The 24,023-nt window shown below is 33.1% G+C and overlaps 1 protein-coding gene and 1 non-coding gene across 2 annotated transcripts; one reads left to right on the top strand and one right to left on the bottom strand.

Moving 5' to 3' along the window:
- LOC121205840 (small nucleolar RNA R71) lies at positions 1-106 on the bottom strand. Its single transcript, XR_005900913.1, has one exon. It is a non-coding gene; the product is annotated as a small nucleolar RNA R71 (small nucleolar RNA).
- A 20,570-nt stretch (positions 107-20,676) lies between these two features.
- Positions 20,677-21,828, top strand: LOC107953291 (protein LURP-one-related 17). Its single transcript, XM_016888544.2, has 2 exons — positions 20,677-21,239; positions 21,336-21,828. The coding sequence occupies exons 1-2, from the start codon at positions 20,973-20,975 to the stop codon at positions 21,702-21,704; spliced, it is 636 nt and encodes a 211-aa protein (XP_016744033.1). The 5' UTR covers positions 20,677-20,972; the 3' UTR covers positions 21,705-21,828.
- Positions 21,829-24,023: the final 2,195 nt, after the last annotated feature.

The raw sequence follows: 24,023 nt of genomic DNA on the forward strand, positions 1-24,023 counted from the left end.
AATTACATAATGATATCTCTTCTTTTGTGCAGATGGATTTAGAAACACCCTACGATGCATGAGAGAGATACAAGGACCTTTTGAGAAGGTGCCCTCACCATGGGTTACCACTTTGGCTATAGGTTCAAACATTTCATAATGGCCTGAATCCTTCGACTCGGCAAATGATTAATGTAGCCGTTGGAGGAACTATCAATAATAAGCCTCCTGAGGCGGCTTACGAATTTATTGAGAAGATGTCACTGAATAACTATCAGTGGCAAGTTATGAGAACAAAGCCAACGAAAGTAGCCAGTGTTTTCAACCTCGACACGGTTACTATGTTATCTAACCAAGTAGAACTCTTAAATAAAAAGATTGACGGTTTGTGTGGTTCTACTCAGGTACATCCAGTGATGAGGTGCGATTCGAATAGAGGAGGAGCATGCACAGAATATCAACCCTTCAACCCTAGCATCAAGGAGGAACAAGTCCAATATATGGGTAACAATAACTCTAGACCCCAAAATAACCCATATAGTAACACTTATAATGCCACAACTCTAGACCCCAAAATAACCCAAAATAACCCATATAGTAACCCATATAGTAACAATAACTCTAGACCCCAAAATAACCCCAAAACATCCCAATTTCTCGTAGGGCAGTCAAGGAAATCAAAGGCCACAACATCCTCTGGGTTTTCAACAACCACCTTACCAGTAAGAAAAGAAGTCGAACCTTGAGGAGATGCTAACCAAATTCATCTCGGTGTCAGAAACTCGTTTTCATAATACTGATACAGCACTAAAAAATCAACAAGCATCAATCCAGGGGCTCGAAACTCAGATTGGACAGCTCGCTAAGTTAATTTCTGAACGACCACAAGGTAGCCTGCCAAGCAACACTAAATCTAACCCAAGGAAGCAACTCAAAATGATTGTCATTCAAGATGAGGAAGGGTTAGTTGCAAAACCAAGGCCAGAAACGATGGTAAGCAAAGGTAAGAATGAGGTAGGCCAAAATGACCCAAAGCCGGTGAGTATAGAATATAAACCTCATGTGACATACCCCAATGCGACAGGGAAAGACCGATCAGACGAACAATTTGGTAAATTCCTTAAACTTTTAAAGAAACTACATATAAACTTACCATTTATTGAAGTCCTTTCGCAGATGCCAAACGTAGTCAAATTCTTAAAGGAGCTTTTAACAAATAAACGAAAGTTGGATGAGGCGCCGCATGTGGAATTGAATGCAGTTTGCTCAGCCATATTACAGAATAAGCTACCCAAAAAATTGAAAGATCTAGAGAGTTTTACAATTCCTTGTTTAATTGGTAGTTTAGATGTTCATCAGGCATTGGCTGACTTAGGAGCAAACATTAATGATATGCCTTATAAAATGTTTCAACAGCTAGGTCTTGGGAAACCCAAACAAACTAGGATGAGCATTCAATTGGCTGATAAAACCATTAGATTTCCTAGGGGTATCATTGAAGATGTTCTTGTTAAGATCGATAAATTTATATACCCCGTAAACTTTGTTGTTCTAGACATGGAAGAGGATAGTAACGTACCTTTACTTTTAGGATGGCCCTTTTTAGCGACTGCTAGAACCATTATTGATGTTGGTACAGGTGAACTCACACTTCGTGTGGGGGATGAAACAATCACCCTTCAAGCTCGTAATTCGAGTAACACATCAAAAATTGAAGGTGGTTGTATAAATCATTCTACTAGTACTGATCACGTAGTGAAACCTTCTGTGCAGGAAACAGTTACAAAGAACGTATATGAGCCGTGTTTAAACAACAACAAGGGACCTTTCTATGAAGAACAGAGGCTACAAATCGAGGAGCTAGATGAATGGTAGACACAGAAATCGAGAACACCCGATAGGCTGAAACCGAGCCAGCACGAGCTCAATAGCTCACCAAATCAACTTAAGGTTGGAGACAAAGTACCACTAGATGTAGCAGATCCTTGCATTACCACTTCTGAAGCTAATGAAGAAATTCCTCTTATGGTACTTAGTATTTTTCCATATGGTATAGTCGAGGTAAATCATCCAAAATTTGGGATATTTAAGGTAAACAATACGCGTCTTAAACCTTATGTTGATAAAATTTATAGCAGGGATGAAGAGTGTAAACTCCTCGCTCCACCTTGACTATGCAAAAGTGAGGTAAGTCGAGCTTAGACTATAAATAAGCGCTTCTCAGGAGGCACCCCAAGCACTAACGGTGCTAACTTCTTTAAATTTTAGTCTTTAACATTTAATTCACTAACTGAGTCACTGAACACAAGATTCTCAGAACCACACGGCCAGGCACATGAGCGTGCCGTAGGCTGTGCACATACCACGGGATGCAACACGGCCATGCGATACGGCCGTGTGAAAATAGGGAAAAAATCTCTTCCCCAACACGGGATGCGATAAGTTGCCACGGCCACTGCCAAAATAACACGGGTGTGCGACACGCCCGTGTTTTAAAACCGTGGGCAAACATGTCAATTTAACACGGGCGTGTGCCTGCATACACAACCGTGGGAGAAGCGAACGAAGATTGACACGGTCGTGCAACATGGCCGAGTACACTGATGCACCAAATTTTGAAAACCACGAGACGCACGGTCTGAAACGAAGGCACACAGGCATGCCCCACGGCCGTGTGCCCCAATTTCTCTATAAACACCTATTACCTATTTTAGCTTTATCTTTATATTTTGAAATTACTTTTTATTTCCTGTTAATATTATTTTATCTTGAGTTTTTACAATTTTTATTTTCGGCTATTTCATTACGAGTAATTATGCTTCATTATATTTCCTAAAGAGTTTCTGATTTTATCACAGTCATAAAGAGCTCCAAAGCACATCATCAAACAAGAACTAAAAACTAAAATGACGCAGGACTTATGGACTAATAAACCTCTACCACCACCTGAGTATCCTCCTCCACCTTCATCATTGCTTTGGCCGATTATTCTCTATCTTCTCTCCCTATCTTATGATTATATATCTATCTTTTTTCAGTATATCTATCTTTGTACATTGAGGGAAATGTACATCTTAAGTGTGGAGGAGTCTTTTATATCATCATTAGAAATCCCTAAATTTTGTCTTATTCTCACGTGAATTACTCATATCACTATTAGAATGAATTTTAATTAATTTATGATTTTTATTGATATGTCTTGAATTAAAACATAGGCAATTATGCATTGATTGTTTAAACTTTAAGACATTAGGGAATCAAGCATGATAAGTTGATTTTTGAAGAATTAAAAACTTTTATGTTGTTTCCGGACTTATGGACTAATAAACCTCTACCACCACCTGAGTATCCTCCTCCACCTTCATCATTGCTTTGGCCGATTATTCTTTATCTTCTCTCCCTATCTTATGATTATATATCTATCTTTTTTCAGTATATCTATCTTTGTACATTGAGGGAAATGTACATCTTAAGTGTGGAGGAGTCTTTTATATCATCATTAGAAATCCCTAAATTTTGTCTTATTCTCACATGAATTACTCATATCACTATTAGAATGAATTTTAATTAATTTATGATTTTTATTGATATGTCTTGAATTAAAACATAGGCAATTATGCATTGATTGTTTAAACTTCAAGACATTAGGGAATCAAGCATGATAAGTTGATTTTTGAAGAATTAAAAACTTTTATGTTGTTTCCCTAAGTTAGGTATTATCTTGAGTTGAAATTCACAGGTTTAAACATCAAAAAGTCATAATTTTTGTGAGATTTTGAGCCTTAGAGCATCTATTATTTCTTTCATACTCACTTCTATTGTTGCTTTGAGTGCGTCAGTATTGAATTGTTATTCTAGAACTTACTTGATTATGCATGTCAAGACTACACCATTTGATTTGATATGTCAAGATGATAAAGACACTTAGGTTTAACCCACTCACTCCACAAAAGCCTACCTTCATAATTAACCCTTAGTGAACCCCTTTGAGCCTAACAAACCATTAATTGATTTACCCTCAATATTAACACATAACCCATTATTGTTGAAATCCCCTAATTTGATCCCTATTTTTGTCGAGATTTGATTTGAACTAATTGCTTAGCTATGTTTTGTTCTTCTATGTATTTGACTTGTTCTTAAAAAAAACAACAACAACAACAACAATACTTACATACATATTAGTAGTAATTCGCCATTTTTTGAGCTTGAATGTTAATTCCATATTCTAAGAAAAAGCTCACTTGTATTCAACTGATGACTAGTTATTTTTCTAGCTAGGTAAATTTTTTAATTCAATCTCAATTCTAACCTTTTCTTTCAGCTTGTGACCACACCCCCTAACCAAAGCCACGTTACAACCCTCTAAAGACCTTTTTTATTGAGGTATCATCTCAATATATAGTGGTGGAGATTTGATTTTCAAGCAAGCCTATGGTAATAACTTCTCATATTGACTAATAAATGCTTTAATTGATGTCCTTAAACATCTTGAGTGATTTAAGTGAATCTTTAGTGAGGATGTTAAACTCTGTGATATTTTGATCAAGGTAATCACTTAGATGAGGGGAGACACCTATGTTTTCATGATAAAATGCTCAACTTAGAATGTCTAAAACTTTGATGTACTTTTAGTAGAATTTTCAATGTATAAATACTTATGGATTATTTTGAGATATTATTGATAGGGATTATAAAATGAGAAGAATTTATTTTGATCGTGAGTTGAGGATTTTGCTTGAGGACAAGTAAATTCTTAAGTGTGGGGGTATTTGATAAACCGTAATTTATACATATTTTTATCCCATGCTTAGCGCATTTACGGATGATTTCTTCTTAGATTTGGTGAATTCGATGCTCCTAATCCTTTAATTTCATGTTTTATACTTAGGTGAGCATAGGAGAGTAAAAAGAGCGAGAAACGGGCCAGAAACGGAGAAAATGGACCCACATGGGAAAACAACACGGCCTGGACTTCCTCACACGGACGTGTCACACGGCTGTGTCAATTTGGCAGGATTGAAGCATGGCTTACACGGGTAGACCACACGCCCGTGCCTATTTAACAGCATTGACAACTGACTGGAGTAATCGCACACGGGCGTGTCCCTGCCGAGCCCAAGTTTAGTCCTATTCGGAAAAGGCCAATTTTTAGGGCTCCTAGGTATTAAAAAACCTATTTAAACACTTGAGGAGGCACTTATGAGGGGGACACAAAGTAAGAAGCAAGGAATTACTCAAGGAAAGCCAATTGATCCATCTCAAGAGCCGGATTCATCATCAAGACTAGAGATCTCCCTTCAAGTTCCTTCAGGAGTTTTAGGTTTTCTTATGTTTTGTTATCTTTATGCTTTTGAGATATTTTCTTTCATAAATATGAACTAAACCCCCTAAATACCTACGGGGAATGAAACCTAAGATAGATCTTGTTATTATTATCTAAATTTTATAATAAATATTTGACTTGTTCTTAATTATATGTTCTTAATTCTTGTTTTAATATTCCAGGACATTGATTCAAGTTAATAATCTTATTCAGAGGAGGAATAGACCCTTTTTAAGAGTAAAATTGTCATAATTAAGTGGAGTTGATTGCCCGCCTAGAGATAGGGTGACAAGATTTTTCGGATTAGGGTGAAACCTAATAACGAAATCCATAGATCGAGTTAATGCAATTCTAGGGTGTTAATTAGAAAGAAATTTCAATTACTCAACCTAGGGTTAGACGTTATTAGTCTCGAGAGAGATAATAATATAACTTAGGGATTTCTAAGGATCAAGTCAAATGAATAAATCGTCTGATTCAGAGTCAACTAACAAGTGAAGTCTAGGTGGATTTTTCCTTAGGTATTGTCTCAATCAATCGAATTTTCCCAAAAGTATTTTCCCGAGTTTTCTTTCTGTGCATTCTTAGTTAGTAATTAGTTTAGATAACCAAACCTCTTAATTTTCAGGCTAGATAATAAAAAAGAAGTAAATACTAGTACTCGTAGTTCCTTTGGGTTTGACAATCTGGTCTTGCTGAGCTATACTACTGTTCGATAGGTACACTTACCTTAATCATGATAATAAGTTAGTCTCACGAACGATTCATTTATAAATATTTAAAACTTGTTACGAATATCACGCAATCAGTAAGACCATAGCTGGGCCATGGCATCTTGATGAAAAGACCATAACAGGGTTATGGCACTATGAGTGTAAGACCATGGTAGGGCCATGGCAATATATGTGTAAGACCATAGTTGGACCATGGCATCAAGAAAACGATGTACTCAAATTCATAAGACGTTCTCTAATTTGACAAAGATTGGTAAGTGTTATATGGATTTAATGCGATAGAATTTAAAAAGTTATTGATATTGAGCTCAATCAAGTGAATTTCATCATTTGAAATTTATGAATGGCAGGAAATGTTAGTGACATGTTTGTTTAATAAATTATTATAGTATGTTCGGTAAGAATTATTTTTAAAGGCAATGAACTTACTAAGCTTCATTAAGCTTACTCGTGTTGTTTAATGTTCTTGTAGATTAATGTGAGGTTGAAGGATCGAATCAACACATCAAGCCACACTATCCAGATTAATCCGGTAGTTTTTACAATGTAAATTTTGGTTTATATGGCATGTATAGGGTTGGTTTAACAATGAAATAGATTGAAATATAGTTATAAATCTTAAACGTTTGATGGTAAGTAGATAGTAATAGTACTTGATAAATTTATGAATGGAGTTAAATAGGTAACTATAAGTAAATGAAGTGTTGGTGATGTTATGTCATATTGAAAATGAATTTTTGGCTTGTATTGGTTGCTTGGTTGGGATATATTGGTGTATTTCAATGTTGTATGCAAGTTGATATTAAAAAGGGTGAGAAAAGTGGCCTTGAAATGGCCTATTTTCGTCCACACGGGCATGTGTCTCATCCATGTGTGACACACGGCATGGCACATGGGTATGTATCTAGTCATGTGTCCCCTGCACCATGAAATTTCAAAACAGAATGCCCAGGATTTTACACACGGCCTAGAACACGGGCGTGTGACTTGGCTGTGTGACCCTTGCACTTTGCACACGACCTAGCACACGGGCGTGTGGTTGGCCTTGTGGCATAAGTCAGAGAGTTACACGGGTAAGGACACGGGTTGGGAGATGGTCGTGTGTTTTACATCGAATGCCCACACAGCCTAAGACACGGGCGTGTCTCCTGGCCGTGTGAGCCACACGGTCTAGCTACACGGGCGTATGTCCCTTGTTTCTAAAAAAAATTTTGACATTTTCCAAAAAATTCTTAAAGTCTCTAGTCGAGTCCTGATTTACTTCTAACGCCTATTTTGGGCTTCGAGGGCCCATATAAAGGACCATATGAGTGTTTTATAAATGAGTTATGATATATGTATTAAAGATTATGAATTGTTCGTAATTAATCTGTGAAGATCGGTAATACTCCATAACCCTGTTTCGACAACAGATATGGGCCAAGGGTTTTACACATGTGATGGAAGTAATCATACCTACGCTCCCAATTCTCGATATACTTCTTGTGGAATGTTGGCCAATCTTCCTCAAGTCTCCTCCGCATGTCGATCTTGTGCAAGTTATCGAGCTACTAGGGTGGCAGACGAATGTGATGCATACGCTCGAACTGTTGCATCACTCGATCGAATTCGTACATCTTGACCATTGCAAAAATGATCAATGACACTTTTTACATGTCATATGTTGCGATTGGCAAAAAAATTGGCCAAGACGCATTCTTGAATCCTCAGATCCTCATATGGCATCCATACAATCTGCAATACGAATTTATTAATTTTAGCACATGCCTAATGTAATATCCCTAAAATTTTTACAGTAAAATATTATCCGTGATATAGTAAAATAAGGAAATAAAGTGACAAAAAGGGAAATTTTGAGTTATGTCAATATTGGGAAATATATTATGATATATTAATTCAAGAAAGGACTAAATTGTAAAAGTGAGAAAAGTTTTGTTGCACAAGAGTAAATACTCAAAATTTGAGAGGTTAAAGTGTACATATGAAAAAGTTGAAGGACCAATAGTGTAAATATTTTAAAAGTGGAATGATCTAGAAACTAAGGAAAATGGATGAATTAGGACCAAATTGAATAGATGAATAACTATGAGGGACTAAACTACAATTTTACCAAATTAAATGATGACTCAAGGATGGAATTTTAAAAGATAATGAAGGGAAAAATGGTCAATTGGAAGAGAGAGAAATCTAGAAAGTAATAATAATGCTAGAGATATTTTGATATTTTATAATTATTTAATTAAATAAATATTATTTCATTAATATTTTAATAATATATTTTATTATTATTTTATTAGTATATAAAGAAAGAAAGATGAGAAATTCTCATCCATATTTCCCATGCACTAACGTGAGAGAAAGAGAGAAAGAAAGAAATTTTTTTTTTACAATTTGGTCCTTTTACCAAAAATTCACCATTTTCACCCAAAAATCAAAAGAATTTCCATAGCTACCAAGAGAGAAAAATGTTAAGGAGACCATGGGGAGTTAGAATATCAAGTTGGATTCAAGAAATAGAAGCTGGAGGAAAGAGAAAATCAAGTTAAAGATTAGTATCAATAGAACAAGGTAAGTATATCAAGATTTCAATATGTTTTTAAGTTTGTTATTATTGACAAAGCATGGAAATAATGTTATAATAGAGTTTTCTTACATAAGGTCCTATGTTATTGATATGTTGGTGAAGAGAAAATAAGAAAAAGTGATGAGAAATGGTGTAGAAAAAGAAAATAAGGGTGTTATAACATGGTAATTAATATCTTGTACTAAAACAGTTTTGGACAGCAGCAGATGTCAAACTTTGAAAAATCATCAAAAATTGTAGAAATCTAATTATAGGATGAATAAAATATGAAATTGAATCTTATTAAGTCTAGTTTCTTATAGAAAAAATGATGTAAGCAATGGAATTGTAAATCATGAGATATAATAAATTTTGTGAGACAAGGTCAGAATGATTTTGGGTTCCCCTAATCTGACTTTGTAAAATCATAAAAAAATTGGATAAAAATAATTATGAGCTTAAATTTATATTTTTATAATAATAAATGAGTCTATTTTCAATAGAAACAAACAGAAACATCATTTGAATTCTGTACGAGGAGATAATTAATTTTTAGTGAAGAATGGTCAGAAGTGTCAGACAGCAGAACAGGGGTAACTTTAAAAAATAAAATGTACTTATTGGCTAAACAAAAAATCCTTAAAATTTTATGGTAAGAATATATATGAGTATAGTTTTAGGTAAAATTATCGGATCTTAATTTGGAGTTCTATAGCTCCAGATATGAATAATTTAGTGACTATGACACAGATGGACAGCTTGAATATTCATAAAAGTAAATAATAATAAAAATATAGATAATGTTACTTACAAGTGTGTTATATACATTAAGGATGTGGAATGGAGTGGAGGAGGAGGAAAACATATATGAATGTTCATGTAGCATGGTTAATTTGCATATTTTAGGCTCAGGGACTAAATTGAATAAAAGTAAAACTTTATGGGCAATTTTGTAAAAATGTCAGAAATGACAAAATTGCATGAAATGGATTAATTTTATTATTTAAATTACAAAATTGAATAAAATTATTAATTTAGTTCAAGATAAGGGGAAAACATGTTTTAGGGATTAAATTGAAAAGTGTTGAAATTATGGAAAATTCTGATATTTTATAGAATTCATGGATTGTTATCAATATGTATGAGAATAATAGCTGGAAATAAGGATTAAATTGCAAGAATTTTATTTTCCTGACCCTAAGGATGAAATCGTCATTAATTAAAAGTTTAGGGGCAAAATGGTAATTTTTCCTAGAGCATTAATTAAGTGCATTAGAATATGAAATGAATGAAAATGATGATCAAATTTATTTATAAAGATCTGAACGACTCAAATATGAGACTTGATCGTGAAAAAGAAAAGATATCGGATTAATGAAATTATAAACACAAACAAGTAATGAGGTAAGTTTGTGTAACCTGAATTGTATTTTAAATACTTGACAAATGTGGTTATGTGATAAAAATATGATTTGAATGATCAATTCATGATAATTGATGAAATATTGCTAATACTCGATATAAATTGAAAATAAATCCCGGTTGAATGAAAGGAAAATTCGATGGATCTCTGAAAAGGAATTAACGGTAAAAAGGATCTAGCCCGGACGGGTGATCCTAGTCTGATATAGCCCTCCCGAAGAATACGTGTAAAATGGATTTAGCCCAAACGGGTAATCCAAATTAGGGTCTGAATTTAGCCTGAACTGGTAATTCAGACCAAGTTCATTAGAGCAATTGTCGTTGCAGGGGATTTAGCCTGGATTGGTAATCCCGACAATACTCTATGAGTTTATATTACAGGGGATTTAGCCTAGACTGGTAATCCCACTATAAGGATGAGGTTCGCGGGAGTGTGCTCTCTGATATGAAATGTGTAAGACCATGGTTGAAAGATACCATGGCAACCTGATATGAAATGTGTAAGACCATGGTTGAAAGATACCATGGCAACCTGATATGAAATGAATAAGACCATGGTTGAAAGATACCATGGCAACGTGACATGAAAAGAATAAGACCATGGTTGAAAGATACCATGGCAACATGACAGAAAATGAGTAAGACCATAGTTGAAAGACACTATGGCATCATGTCAAAGATAAATAAGACCGTGGATGGGAGACGTTATGACATCTATTGAACAATTGATATTCAGGTAATACGTATCAGATGGCGAATGGTTATATGAAATGGTTGTGTGAAATGTTTACAAGAACTGGTCGTATGAAAATATATGTACAAAATAGTTGTATGAAATAATTATGAAGATAGATAAACAAAATAAGTATAAGTACATGGAATATAATTTATGTTAAGTTTGATATAAACTATTACCGGAATAAATACACATAAAATATATGGAAATGATGGAGCATGAAATATTGATATAATGAAATGAATGATATATGCTTATGAAGAAACGGTAAGAGCATGATATGTTTCATGACATGTACATATATGATTATCTTTGATATGTTGATACAAGGAAATTATGTAAGTTGAGACTATTATTAAACTCAAGTGCGATATGTCGAGAAAATAAGTATATCAATGTTGAATTTAGATGAAATATGTGCAAGTATCCTAACAATGATGTTGTTTGACGCTTAGACAAGTGCCAAGCTATTGATTGAATGGTAACATGTTTAATTATAAGGAGCATTGAAATAGTAAGTACTTAGATGAAAATAAAATTTAAGATTTTGTGAAATTTTTTTTCTATGATCCTGATTAAATTCCGGCTGGTTTCTAATGTATGTTTGGGGCTTCGAGGGTCCAATAGAGAGACGTTATGATTATTTTCAAAATATGAATAATAAATGACTCAAAATTATCTGAAAATATTCAGTAAACTCCGGTAATGCCTCGTACCCTATTTCGGCAATGGATACGGGTAGGGGGTGTTACACCTAATATTTAATTTCAAATGTTGGAATAAATAACCGATAACTTTGAAATTCATAAAATAACCTGCTATTTAATTTTTTTTATCTAAAGCCAGTCAGATATCCTCAAATTCATAAAATAACTTTGAATCCTTGAGATGCTGTTCCACCTATTCAAATAATATGTTATTTCAAAATTACAACAATAAAAAATAAAAATGGTAATGATATTATCAAATGAATTTTACCATTTTACGAGTGAGAATTTGTAAGGGGGTTCCACTCGGGGGCATAAAAATGATAGTCAATGCCATGTCCAAGATTGAGGAATGAGCATACAACCACAGATTTTAAATTTTTCTGGTATCGTCGCTTAACACATTTCTCGGTACAATTTCATCAGCACCGCTGATCTTCAACTAAGTCATCTTGCTTCTTTCAAGTCACCCTGATGTTCCTCAATTAAATGTCTCAAATTGCGAGATTTATCTGGCATTAATAGACCCCCAATCAATCTCAAGATAAATGCACACGAATTGTTCTTTTTCAACGTTACTCGCAAAAGCCTTAATAGTTTGAAACTTTTCCTCCAACCATCTCATCTCGATCCGGCTACCCCTAAAATTTTTCAACACCTTTCCTAGTAGTTGATCACATGTTGCACTCCAATTGACAATAATCTTAGTCCCCGTAATGACTTCATTGTCGATCGGTAGATCGAGTTGTAAACTAAAGTCTTCAAGTGTAAATGTACACTCATCGCAAGGAATATGGAATGTGTATGTCTCTAGTCTCCATCTTTTAACAAAACACTAATAAGTGGGGGATCCAATTTAGTCCCCCCGAGCATGTGAGCCTGTAACATCTCATTTCCTGTGATATCGAAAAAAATGATTTTGGGATCACAATTCTAACGAGTGAGTTATTATTTTAATATTTATTTAATGTTTACAGGATTATATTAAGTCGTATTAAATTTTCGTTAAGAAATTTTAAAGTTTAAATAGTTAATTAAGTAAAAAGGACTAAATTGTAAAAGATGTAAAAGTTGAATTATATTAGTTAAAAGGGCTAAATAATTATGGAAATGAAATTTAATAGACTTGAGTGATAATTATACCATTTAAAGAGTTAGTGGTTACCATTTAAAGAGTTAGTGGACAAATATAGACAAGGTTAACTTGAAACTTTTTATTATTAATAAGGGTAAAACGGTAAATAAACCTAAAATAAACTAAGTAAAAGTTATCATATTCCCTATTTCTTCTTTGTTTGGCCTAATTTTCCATTGTTGAAGGGGGGAGAGCTTTTGTTTGAGTTTGTTCTTGTATGGTATGATTTTATGCTCCGTTTGTAATGATTTTTATGTTTTTGAATTAGTTTTAGCTTAATTTAGATAGCTCGAGGGTTAATTTGTAAAAATTTTGAAAGTTTAGGGACTTTCCATGGTTGTTTTTGAATAGGTTTTGAAGTTATTTAATAGATTATTAATCTTGGTTGTAAAATAAACATGTTTTATTAAGTGATTTTTGATGAATTTTTTAAATAGGGATTAAATTGTTAAAAGTGTAAATCCATGGGTTTTTTTGTGAACTATTGGTAATTATGGGTTGTTTCAAGGTCCCTTGTACCATTGGTTAAATTCGATTTAGGTTAAAATGAGTTATATTCAATTTATGAACTTAAGGACTAAATTGTGAAAAGTTAAAAGTTAGGGTGATTTTTTAATTTTACATAAATATAAATTATAGATTAAATTGAATACTAGAAGTACTTAATTGAATGAAATTATCAATTTAGATCAAGATAAACAACAAAGCAGACTTAAATCGAGGAAAGGCTAAAGTTTCCGATTAGTGTTCAACTCTACTTATACGACCCTAGTTATTAAGGTAAGTTCGTACAAATCGTGACTGTATTAATGTTAACTAAATTGATTATTTCCTATGTTGTGTTAACATAACAGACTTGAAATTATATATGTATCTATGTATGAATAATTGACAGATAACGAATTGTAAAAGATATTCATTGGCCGGAGGTAATTACAATTATTACTGTTAAAAACCCTAGTTCGATCATGGGAGCTCGATTATGTAGGTCTCAGACCATAGAAGTTGTATTACCACATTGGTTGTTATTGGAATTACATTCAGTTTTCCTCTTCTATTTTGGAGTGCACTGTTTATGTTGAGGTATTATTCTATCTATACGGTTGAAATGTCAGCCTTATTATAGCACTATAGTTTTTAATCTATTTGATGGTTGTGGCTTCAGTATAGTTCAAAGCTTCGATGTTAATAATTGAAATAGCTTTATTATACATAATCTCTTTCTAGCTTTCGTGAAAGGGTTGACATCGGTAAAAGTGTAGATGATAGAAGATTGAGCTCAAATTGGTTTATTGGTTTTCGTTCTCAGGTAATCTTGATTAATGTCAACAAGTTAAAACATGATGTTATGTTTCGTTTAAGTTAATATAGTTTTTAAGGATATTTTATTAGTATTATGAGGGAATTGTGATAGATTGTATGTCTGGGTTGTCTTGACAACAAGAAGAAGGGATTATTTTGGAATGTTATTATCTGATAGATAAAATCGACTCAATTATTGTAATCAGAGTGGGTTATTCATTTAAAAGGTTAATTGAGTTATACGCATTTGAGTTTATATTCAGGACCGAGAATAAATTTTGTGCATTCACGGGTAAATTGACGGATCGTCAAAATGAGGGATTCATATTCTAGTAGACATGATACAGAAATATATCTATTAGATCAGTTCTAATCGAGAAATGGTATTATAGATTATAGTCATCTCGATAGTTGAAGCTACTGCGCTTGTGTTAAACAATATTGCTTAACACTTTCCATATAAGGAAAAACAAATATAAGTTGAAAGATTTCAAATACAGACATGCTAGAAGCATTAGTCAGAGTTTGATAACCCAGGTTTCTCGGTTATGATTCGTTAGACAATCACTTTGAATTTCTCGGTAATTGTACTGCTAATGATAAAGTTGTGATAGAAGAATAATCATGGACGTTCAGTTAAATCTGGTATAATATCAAGTTCTGGTATGACTTCTGATACAAATTCTGAATCGAAATGAGTTATGATGGACTTATCTGTAGTTTACAGTTAAGAAGTTGACAGAAAGACTCCACTTGATGACTTGTATCATGTGAGAAATTTCGAAGACGAAATTTTCTTAAGAGGGAAGAGTTGTAACAGCCTATTTTTCAGTGGTGTCGAAAATAGTGGTTCGAAACCACCAAATTCATCGAGTAGGCTCGTAAATTTATTATTTAATATTTACGAGTCAAATATGATTTTAAAAAGATTTTTGAATTAATAATTTATGTCTTATAATGAATTATTAGATTCGAGTGATAAAACCCTAGTTCAAGTAGTTTTGGAAAATGAGGTATCGGGACCTCGTTTCTATAAACTAAGTCATAAATATTTTTAAATATTTACGGAGTGTCAATAAGGTGGTATTAAAGTTTTGTTAAAAAATTTTAACGTTTTGATAGTTAATTAATTAAAAATGACTAAATTAAAAAAATGTGCAAAACTTGCTAATTATAATATTTAAGAGATTAATGGCTTGATTAATAAAACAGGAAGGACTTAAGAAGTAAATATACCTAAACTAAAATGATGAGGCGGCATAAGCATGGAAAATAATAAAATAAAAGGATTTAATGGCAAAATGGTAAATTATTTGAAATTAAAACAAACAAATTGAATTTTAATGTTTCTATGCAATTCATCTTTTACCTTTTGCTTAAACCGACATGAAGGGAGAGCTTTAAGCTGGTTTTTATATTTTTGATGCAGATTGAGATCTGGTGGAAAATCGAGAAAAAGAATAATTACTAAAATGCCCCTGAACTTTAGTATTGCTATAACTTAGCCAGATAAGTTCGTATAACTAAATTTGTATATTTATATGTTTGAATTGAATGCTATGTATGTGAATTGTGTAATTGTTATGTATGAAAATCAATCGCATATCCGATAATGTTCGACAAGTATTAAGTCCCGTTTGAACAAATAAAATTAGATGGAGTACAGGGTTCCCGATTGGTTGTGATCCTGCATGTGTTGCAGACACACCACATCTCTTACGAGCGTCTCGATAGTTTGCTCTCACGAGCTTCCCATTAAATGGTTCTTACGAGCTTCCTAATTAATGGCTCTCTTTTGAGCTTCTCGTTTATTGCTCTTCAGAGCTTCCCGATAAATGACTCTTATGAGCTTCCCGTTAATGGCTCTCCGAAGCTTCCCGATATTGCCATTTTGTTTTAATTTCAAACAATTTACCATTTTTCCATTAAATCATTTTATTTTATTATTTTCCATGATTATGCCGCCTCATCATTTTAGTTTAGGTATATTTTCTTCTTAAGTCCTTCCTCTTTTATTAATCAAGCCATTTAATCTCTTAAATATTATAATTAGCAAGTTTTACACCTTTTTCCAATTTAGTCCTCTTCAAATAATTAACTATCAAAACGTTAACATTTTTCAACAAAACTTTAATATCACCTTATTGACACTCATAAATATTTATAAAAATATTTACGGCTTAGTTTATAGAAACGAGGTCCCGATACTTCATTGTCCAAAACCACTTGAACTGGGTTTTATCACTCGAATCTAATAATTCACTATAAGACATAAATTATTAATTCAAAAATATTTTTAAAACCATATTTGACTCGTAAATATTAAATAATAAAATTTACGAGCTTACTCGCTGAATTTGGTGGTCTCGAACCACTGTTTTTGACATCACTGAAAAGTGGGTTGTTACACGAATCCCGTTTGAACCATAAGAATTTTTAGGATACAAATGACATGCCATTAGGAATTTCATGTTTCGGGTGCTGGTCTTGAATGTCCTACCGATGGCTAAGATCCTGCATTTGTTACGGATTCTCCATAAGTTGTGTGAGTAGCATCATGTAGCTAACATTCTGACCCACAGCTCGTGTGAACAGGCCCGTTTCACAGCTCATGTGAGTACTATTGAAAAGGAAAGGTTACGGTTATATGGAAAGGCAAACTATGTGTAAGCATTTCCGAGTATCTGATGTAATTCTAGATGGTTCAACAGGTAAGAAAAGGAATGGCATGGTAAGTACACAATGTGATATTGAATCACAATCTATGAAAAGGAAAATGTAATAAATGATGTGTATATGAAAATCTACTTATATTAGGTTGAGTTCATATGTACCATGGATGAGCTTACTAACTTGTGAGTTTGATGATGTTTGTATAGGCTTTTACTAAGCTTATGGTATTGATAATGATATTATGCTTAATCTATGAATTGTGCTAATGAAACAGTAGGTTATGTTTGAGTTTATACGAGTTCACTAAGCACTCGTTCCTTACGTAGTTACTTTCCTTTATTTTATAGATTACCAGAAACTCGATCAATTGGAAGTTTGTCGGAGATCAATCACATTATCCAACAACCATTTCGGTAGTTTTTGAGTAACTTGGCCAAGGTTATATATGGCATGTATAGGACCTTTTGTAATGGTAGTTTATGAATGTGTAAATGGTTGATTTAGTATGTTTATGCTTTTGCAATTTATATTTGGTTTGATGAACTTGTAATGCTTGTTCAAGTTAGCTCATTTTGGCCATTCTTAAGTGCTTGTATATAAGACCCTTTTGGTATGTTTGTGATGGCTTGGAAATGGTTATTTGTGATATCATGTGATAGTTAAATGAACTAGGTTTTGTGCCTGAAATATGTTCAAATTGATTTGTTTGTTAATGATGTTTTGATATACATATGTGGTGCGTTTGAATGGCATATTAGTTAGATGAAATAGGATGTTTGAAATGGTACGTTTAAGTGTGTTTGAATGATGTTTAATTCTCTTGAATGTGTGCCTAAATGGAATGGTTGGTTAGATATGGTTTGCCCTGAAATGGCTTGAATTTAGGGTCAATTTTTGGATCACACGGCCTGGGACACAGGCTATCACATAGCCGTATGACACACACGGCTTGGCTACACGACCTTGTGTCATGTGCAAATTCCTAGTGTTTTAAGTTAGTGAGTTACATGACCTAGCACACAGCCTGCGACACGGCCATGTGTAGCAAGTCAGAGAGTTACACAGCTTGGCACACGACCTGCGACACAGTTGTGTAACCCTATTTAGTGAGTTACACGGACGGGGACACGACCGTGTGAACCTTGTTCGATTGTTACACTGCCTGGGCTATGTCACACGGCTTAGCCACACAGCCGTGTGACTCCTATTTTCCATTTTTTTCCAAATTTTTCTCAATTATTCTGATTTGTTTCGATTTAGTCCTGAATTGCTTCTAAGCTATTTTTAGGGCCTCGAAGGCTCGATTTAGGGACCAAATGTATATGTTTGATAGATTTTTTATTGAGATTAATTTATTAAATGTTATGATGATAAATGTTTTTCGATTGATCGATAATGCTCTGTAACCCTAATCCGGTGCAGAGACAAGTTAGGGGTGTTACAAAGCCACATATAAAGATCTTGTATCTCGCAAGTGTCGATAAATGACATCTGGTGCACATTCACTTAAATTATTAATGTATCTCAAAAATTCGATCTTCAGGCTGAGTATATAAACATAAAAAATTAATAATCTAAACATAATCATTAACTATTTAAAATTTAATAATTTAATAATATTTTCTTACCATTTGCAATTGAACGATGAAGATATGCTTGGCATCTAAATGAATAAGCTGACTTGCCATTTAAAAATTATAACGAATAAAATAAAATCGAAGAGAGTAAAATTCAAAAAAAAATTTAAAAAATAATTGAGGATTGAGGATTGGAAATTGGAAATTGGAAATTGGAAATTGAAAATTGAAAATTGAGGATCGAGAAATTAGGATGGAGGAATGAGTATTGAGTATTTGGTTGAAAAGAATAAAGTTTGGAGGGGTTTATATAGAAAAACTTTTGGCTGTTGGAATCCTTTTAACCATTGGAATAGTTACCGTTGAAAGAAAAACGCATTTTACGAGGTACATTTTAATTGATGTGGCAGTGAAAATGCACTCAATAGGTCACTTTTTATTTTCTTCCCGGAAAACGCGCCTTATAGGGTGCATTTTCCTTTCTCTCTCTAAAAATAAAATAGATCGATAAATTTTAATAATTTTAACCTACTTTCTCAATTGTTTTTTTTCCAGTATATTTATGAAAATTAGCCATGATGGAACATACCTTGAGTGCATTGATTGAATAATAGTTTATAACTTGATTAATGTCTAAGTTTTCAAGGGAAAAGTTTAGGCTTAGTTTGGATGTGCGGTACGTTTATTTGCGGTCTATGTAAATACAGCGGTAGCAATGATATTAGATACTATAGCAATACTGTAGCGTGAGAAAAAGTAAACTAAAAGCAATGTACCGCACCGCACCGCATTGCACCATACCCAACAACCCATCCGAACTCCACCTTAATAGAGAATTTTAACATATTAAGTATAAAAGTAAGAAATCTAATCTAGTAAATGTTAGAGGGTGAAATCACTTAATGTATAAAGTGCTAAAATAAAAAATATTCTCTCTAAATAAAATATAGTAAATGTAAGAAAATAAAACTGTATAAATATATGATTTTTTTTCACTTTCTGTGCCGACACTGCTGGCATGCAAATATTAAACCATAAATAAAAGTAAGGCTTTGAAGGACATTTTTGTTTGTGTAATAAGCGCAGAACCAAGTGAGGAGAGATCATAAAAATAGCCAATTTCAACCTGTACATGGTTTGACAACTACTCACTCACAAGGCCCTGTTTCCTAAATCTGCTATAGAAATGTAATATCTCTAACCGACCCCACCATACCATTTTCTTCCTAATCAAGGCGCCGTCTCATTTTGACAATAACAAATGTTTATAAAATTCTTGAGCCACCCACACAAATCTAAGCTTGAACAAAAATCCTCCTCTGATCATGATTTTGGCTGTCTTAATTTACTCACATTCCAAGGTTTTGTTGCTTTCTTACCAAAAACATCTTGCTGCATAAAACTGCTCTGTGCTGGAAGAAAAACAATAACATTCGAATTGATAAGCACATTGTCAGTGAGAGAACTCCAGCGATTCAATATATCTGATTACCATCACATACCTGTCAAGTTTATTAATTTAGAATTATGTGTGTCTAGAAGGAAAAAATCGTTGTGATAAATTACATTATTTTTCACAGATTTTGTCCGTCCAGGCATTATATAAATGTTACAGTCGATCTCAAGATAGTGACAATGAAAAGAGTCCCAAAACCAAGAAAGTTCGAAGGGAGCGTGATGGAAGAGGAGAAGATGAGTTTAAGACGTGTTTGAAGAGAATATGCTATTAATATTATTATATATTATTTCGATGGCTCTTCTTGAATTTTACTGCCACTTTATTGGAAAAATCTATTTAGTTTTTCTAGATCAGTCCATTCTAAACCTTCTCAACTCAACTAAATAATAGTTGATTGCTAAAACTTATCCAAAACCTGCAGCTTCATTGGTTTTGGGGAAACTATTGACATCATTATATATAATATATTTTATATAAAATTTCGGTATTTATCTAATTTTCATGTTTTAGATATGAATTTGAGAAATGGTTGTGTGCATTAGTTTCCCAACAAATGTCTTTTCAAATAATTGTGAATTCAAAGCTGAAAAATTATGTCCATTTGTGATGAAGGCATTTAAGCACTTATTTTTGCGTTATATACAAATACATTTGTTGGAAGCATAAACTCTATTATGTTTCATATGTGATATGAAATACAGGGAGAAAATTAAAGCATATATACTGCTGCCCGATGCTCATCCATCCAGGTTTATAATAGAGGGTCTTCGCATTAAAGGTCAGTCCTTTATTTGTTCTCATCATTGTTGGGAGCAACAATTAATAGCCTTGGGAGCAACGTCTCCACCAAGCTGGCCTACCAACGACGACCGAAATTACTACTAGCTTTCCGAATACGACATAACAGTATTCTCGTACAAATACAATCTGACAAAAGGGGACGGGGACATCGGTCTCCACCATTCCCTGTTCTGTTTTATTTGTTTGACATCAACAGAATGAAATCTGTGTAAGAGACAGTAAGTCTCTACAATTTCACTCTGCCTCACATATTTAATGGTTTGAAATAACAACCAAACAAATACTTGAAACAAGTGAAAAAATGGAATCTTAGGATTTTCCAACATTAACAATATCTGGAATCTAGACACTGTGAGATTAAAATACCAACTCTTTCTTTAATCCCATCAAAATTGTCTTTGGAAAAAGAGGCATCATAGTTGGTAAAAAGCTGTCTCTCTCGTATTTTTCACAAGGAACCCTGGGTTGGTCTTATTATATATATAGCGCCTATAAATATATTTCTTTCCCCACAGCCTTCTCAAAATTGTTATATACAGTGAAACATATGAACAAAATATGTTTATTTCCAAGAAATCTTTGTCAAGATCAGTCCATGATGAACACCAAGAGCAACCGGAGTTAGTCGAAACCCGAGGTGGCAATCTGTGCACATCAGTAACAGTTTGGAGAAAATCACTTATAGTTACCTGTAAAGGCTTTACTGTGATTGATTCAAATGGAAATTTAGTTTATCGAGTTGATACTTACGTGGGAGGACGCCCCATGGAACTCGTTCTTATGGACGGCTCAGGGAAACCCATCCTAACGATGCGACGAAGCACGGTACCGTATATATATATAGTCTCATGTATTTCCCTAAATATTGCATATATGCATGATAGTTAACTTGGAGCTTTATTTTGTCATTTTTATTGACAGAATCTTAGGCTAGTAGGGACTTGGCTTATCTATGGAGGGGAAGTAGGTGAATTTTGTACATCAGAAAAGCCAGTTTTCTATGTAAAGAAGAGCATTAACATTTTAAATGCCAACTCTAATGTGCTTGCATATGTTTACCGGCGGTCGTCGGATAGACGGTATGCATATGTGATTGAAGGATCGTATTCGCATAGATCATGTAAAGTGCTAGATGAGACAAAGAGAGTGGTGGCAGAGATAAGGCCGAAGGATGCATTAAAAAGAGGCATTTCATTCGGCCTGGAGGTTTTTGTGTTAATTGTGCAGGCTGGATTTGATCCTGGATATGCCATGGGTCTGGTTCTTTTGCTGGATCAAATGTTTTCATAGGCTTTCAATTCTTTCAGGTACCCTTTTTTTAATAAGATCAAACATTCAAATATCTTTTCATGTTTTCAAGCCAAAGCTGGTAATCTAATGATAAGCTTCTACTGCATCAAATGCCAAGTAAATATTCGTAAACAAGGAAGTTATACATCTTGGAAATATATTATTACAAAACGAAATAGTTAACACTAATTGAATAAATAAATTGAGCATAAATAAATAAAATAATTACTATGTCGTGGAAGGTGGAACACAATTAACATTATTCTTTTTAAAAGTATTCGAAAAAGTAGATCAGAAACTAAAGTTAAAAACTTAATCGAAATTTTGACGAGAAAAATTTCCTGAACAAAAAACAGGTGAGCTAAGAAAAATAGAAAAAGGTTGTTTACTTGTTGTGAAAAATAAACTATTTATATTTTTATGATGGGATAAAATGGTAAAATAATAATGTCAATTTTCAAAAATAACAAAAAAAATATTTAATAAAAAAAACAAAAATTTTATTCAAAAATACAAACTAAGCAAAGCAATGATAATATGCATGTATTAAGCCTTTAACCCTTAATTACACTAAAAAATAAAAACCAAGGTTATATATTTAAACCTTCTTAGAAATTTTTCCTCAACCAATATGGGACTTTATATTACCAACAATAAAAAAACCATTCATTGAAATTGATTCAAGGCATTTAGCATTTAAATGCTCTGAATTACAGAAAGAAGTGAAAATTTGTAAGAATTTATTTCTTTTTTTCTTTTTCCAACAACTGGATCTCAATCTCATGTTTGGTAGAGGATAATTTTCTTTGAACCGGCAAGCCTAGCTATTCTCCAGCATTTGAACTTAATTCATAAAAATATAAGCTTCTTATACACGTAACAGTAGCATGCTTCAGAAAGGAGAACTTGATAAACAATAAAATTCGAAGATAACTAATTAACAAATAAAAATTCCTACCATATAGAAAAACGAAATATCATAATAGATTATGTAAAATAAGTGTGATGGAAGGTGATCCTCAAAAACATACTAAGCGGCTAAACATATTAAAATAATTCATTCGTTAACTCACCTAAAATATTTAAAAAAAAATCCTTTTCAACTCATTTGTAAAAGAATTTTTAAAAAATCACTACAGGAAAACAGACTTTTAGCGGCGTTTTTTTTTGCCTTTAGCGGCATTTTTGTAAAGAATAATAGAAAAAAAAACGTAAGAAAGGTTTGAATATTACCTGGAGAGATCTGGAGAGTGAAGTGGAATCGAGGATTTTAGAGAGAAAGAGAGTTAAAAAAAGGGGATGAAGATCGATTGAGAAGAAACACCAAGCTCAGGCCTTCAATCGGTGAAATATAGAGGAAAGCAACTTAGGGTTTGATTTGGGGAAACTGAGGGTATAGGGGAAAATTTGTTTTGGGAAAAATACTAAGTATCGGGGCTTAACTTGGGGATAAAGAGAATGAAAGAAAAACGACGCCGTTTAACCTATTAAAACTCAAATATTTGCGGCGTTTTTATTTAAAATGCCGGTATAGGTCAACGTTTAGTGGCGTTTTTTATTATAAACGCCACTATAGCTCATTTTTTATGGCGTTTTTGAAAAAACGCCACTAATTCACAATTTTAATTTTTTTTCATTTTTAACATATATTTTTTATGCTTTTTTATTTCAAATTTTCCTGCTGAGACTATCATTTTTTATATTTTTTATTTAACTTTGTAACTAAAATATTAAATTTTAACTTTTTAAGTTTTTAATTCCAAAATTAAACACTAAACCCTAAACTCTAAATCCCAAATCTCAAACCCTAACCCATAAATCACATACCATAAACCACAAAACACAATCCCTAAACCCTAAAACCCTAAATTTCCCTAACCCAGTATACCCCTTAAATATTAAATATGTATACTCTTAAACCTACTAACCCCTAAACACTAAATATAACCCTAAAATCCTAAAACGCTAAAAATAAAATCTTATTGCTTACCAGCTAAAACCATAACATTAAACCCTAACAACATTACCCCTAAATCCTTAAACAGTGCTAAGACCCTGACCCTATACGATAAACCCTAAACTATAAACTCTAAACCCCAAATCATAGACCATAAACCCTAATTAACCCTTAAAGTATAAATCATAAACCATAACCCCTAACCCCAACATCTATCCCTTAAACCATAAACCACGAAACATAATTCATAATTCATAAACCATTAACCCTTAACCCTTAAACTCCTAACCCCTAAACCTTAACCCTTAAACCCTAATATCGCTAAACACTAATATCTTAGACCATAAATAATAAACCCTAAA

This window comes from Gossypium hirsutum, chromosome A08 (genome assembly GCF_007990345.1).
Source record: "Gossypium hirsutum isolate 1008001.06 chromosome A08, Gossypium_hirsutum_v2.1, whole genome shotgun sequence".
NCBI classification, from domain to species: Eukaryota; Viridiplantae; Streptophyta; class Magnoliopsida; order Malvales; family Malvaceae; genus Gossypium; species Gossypium hirsutum.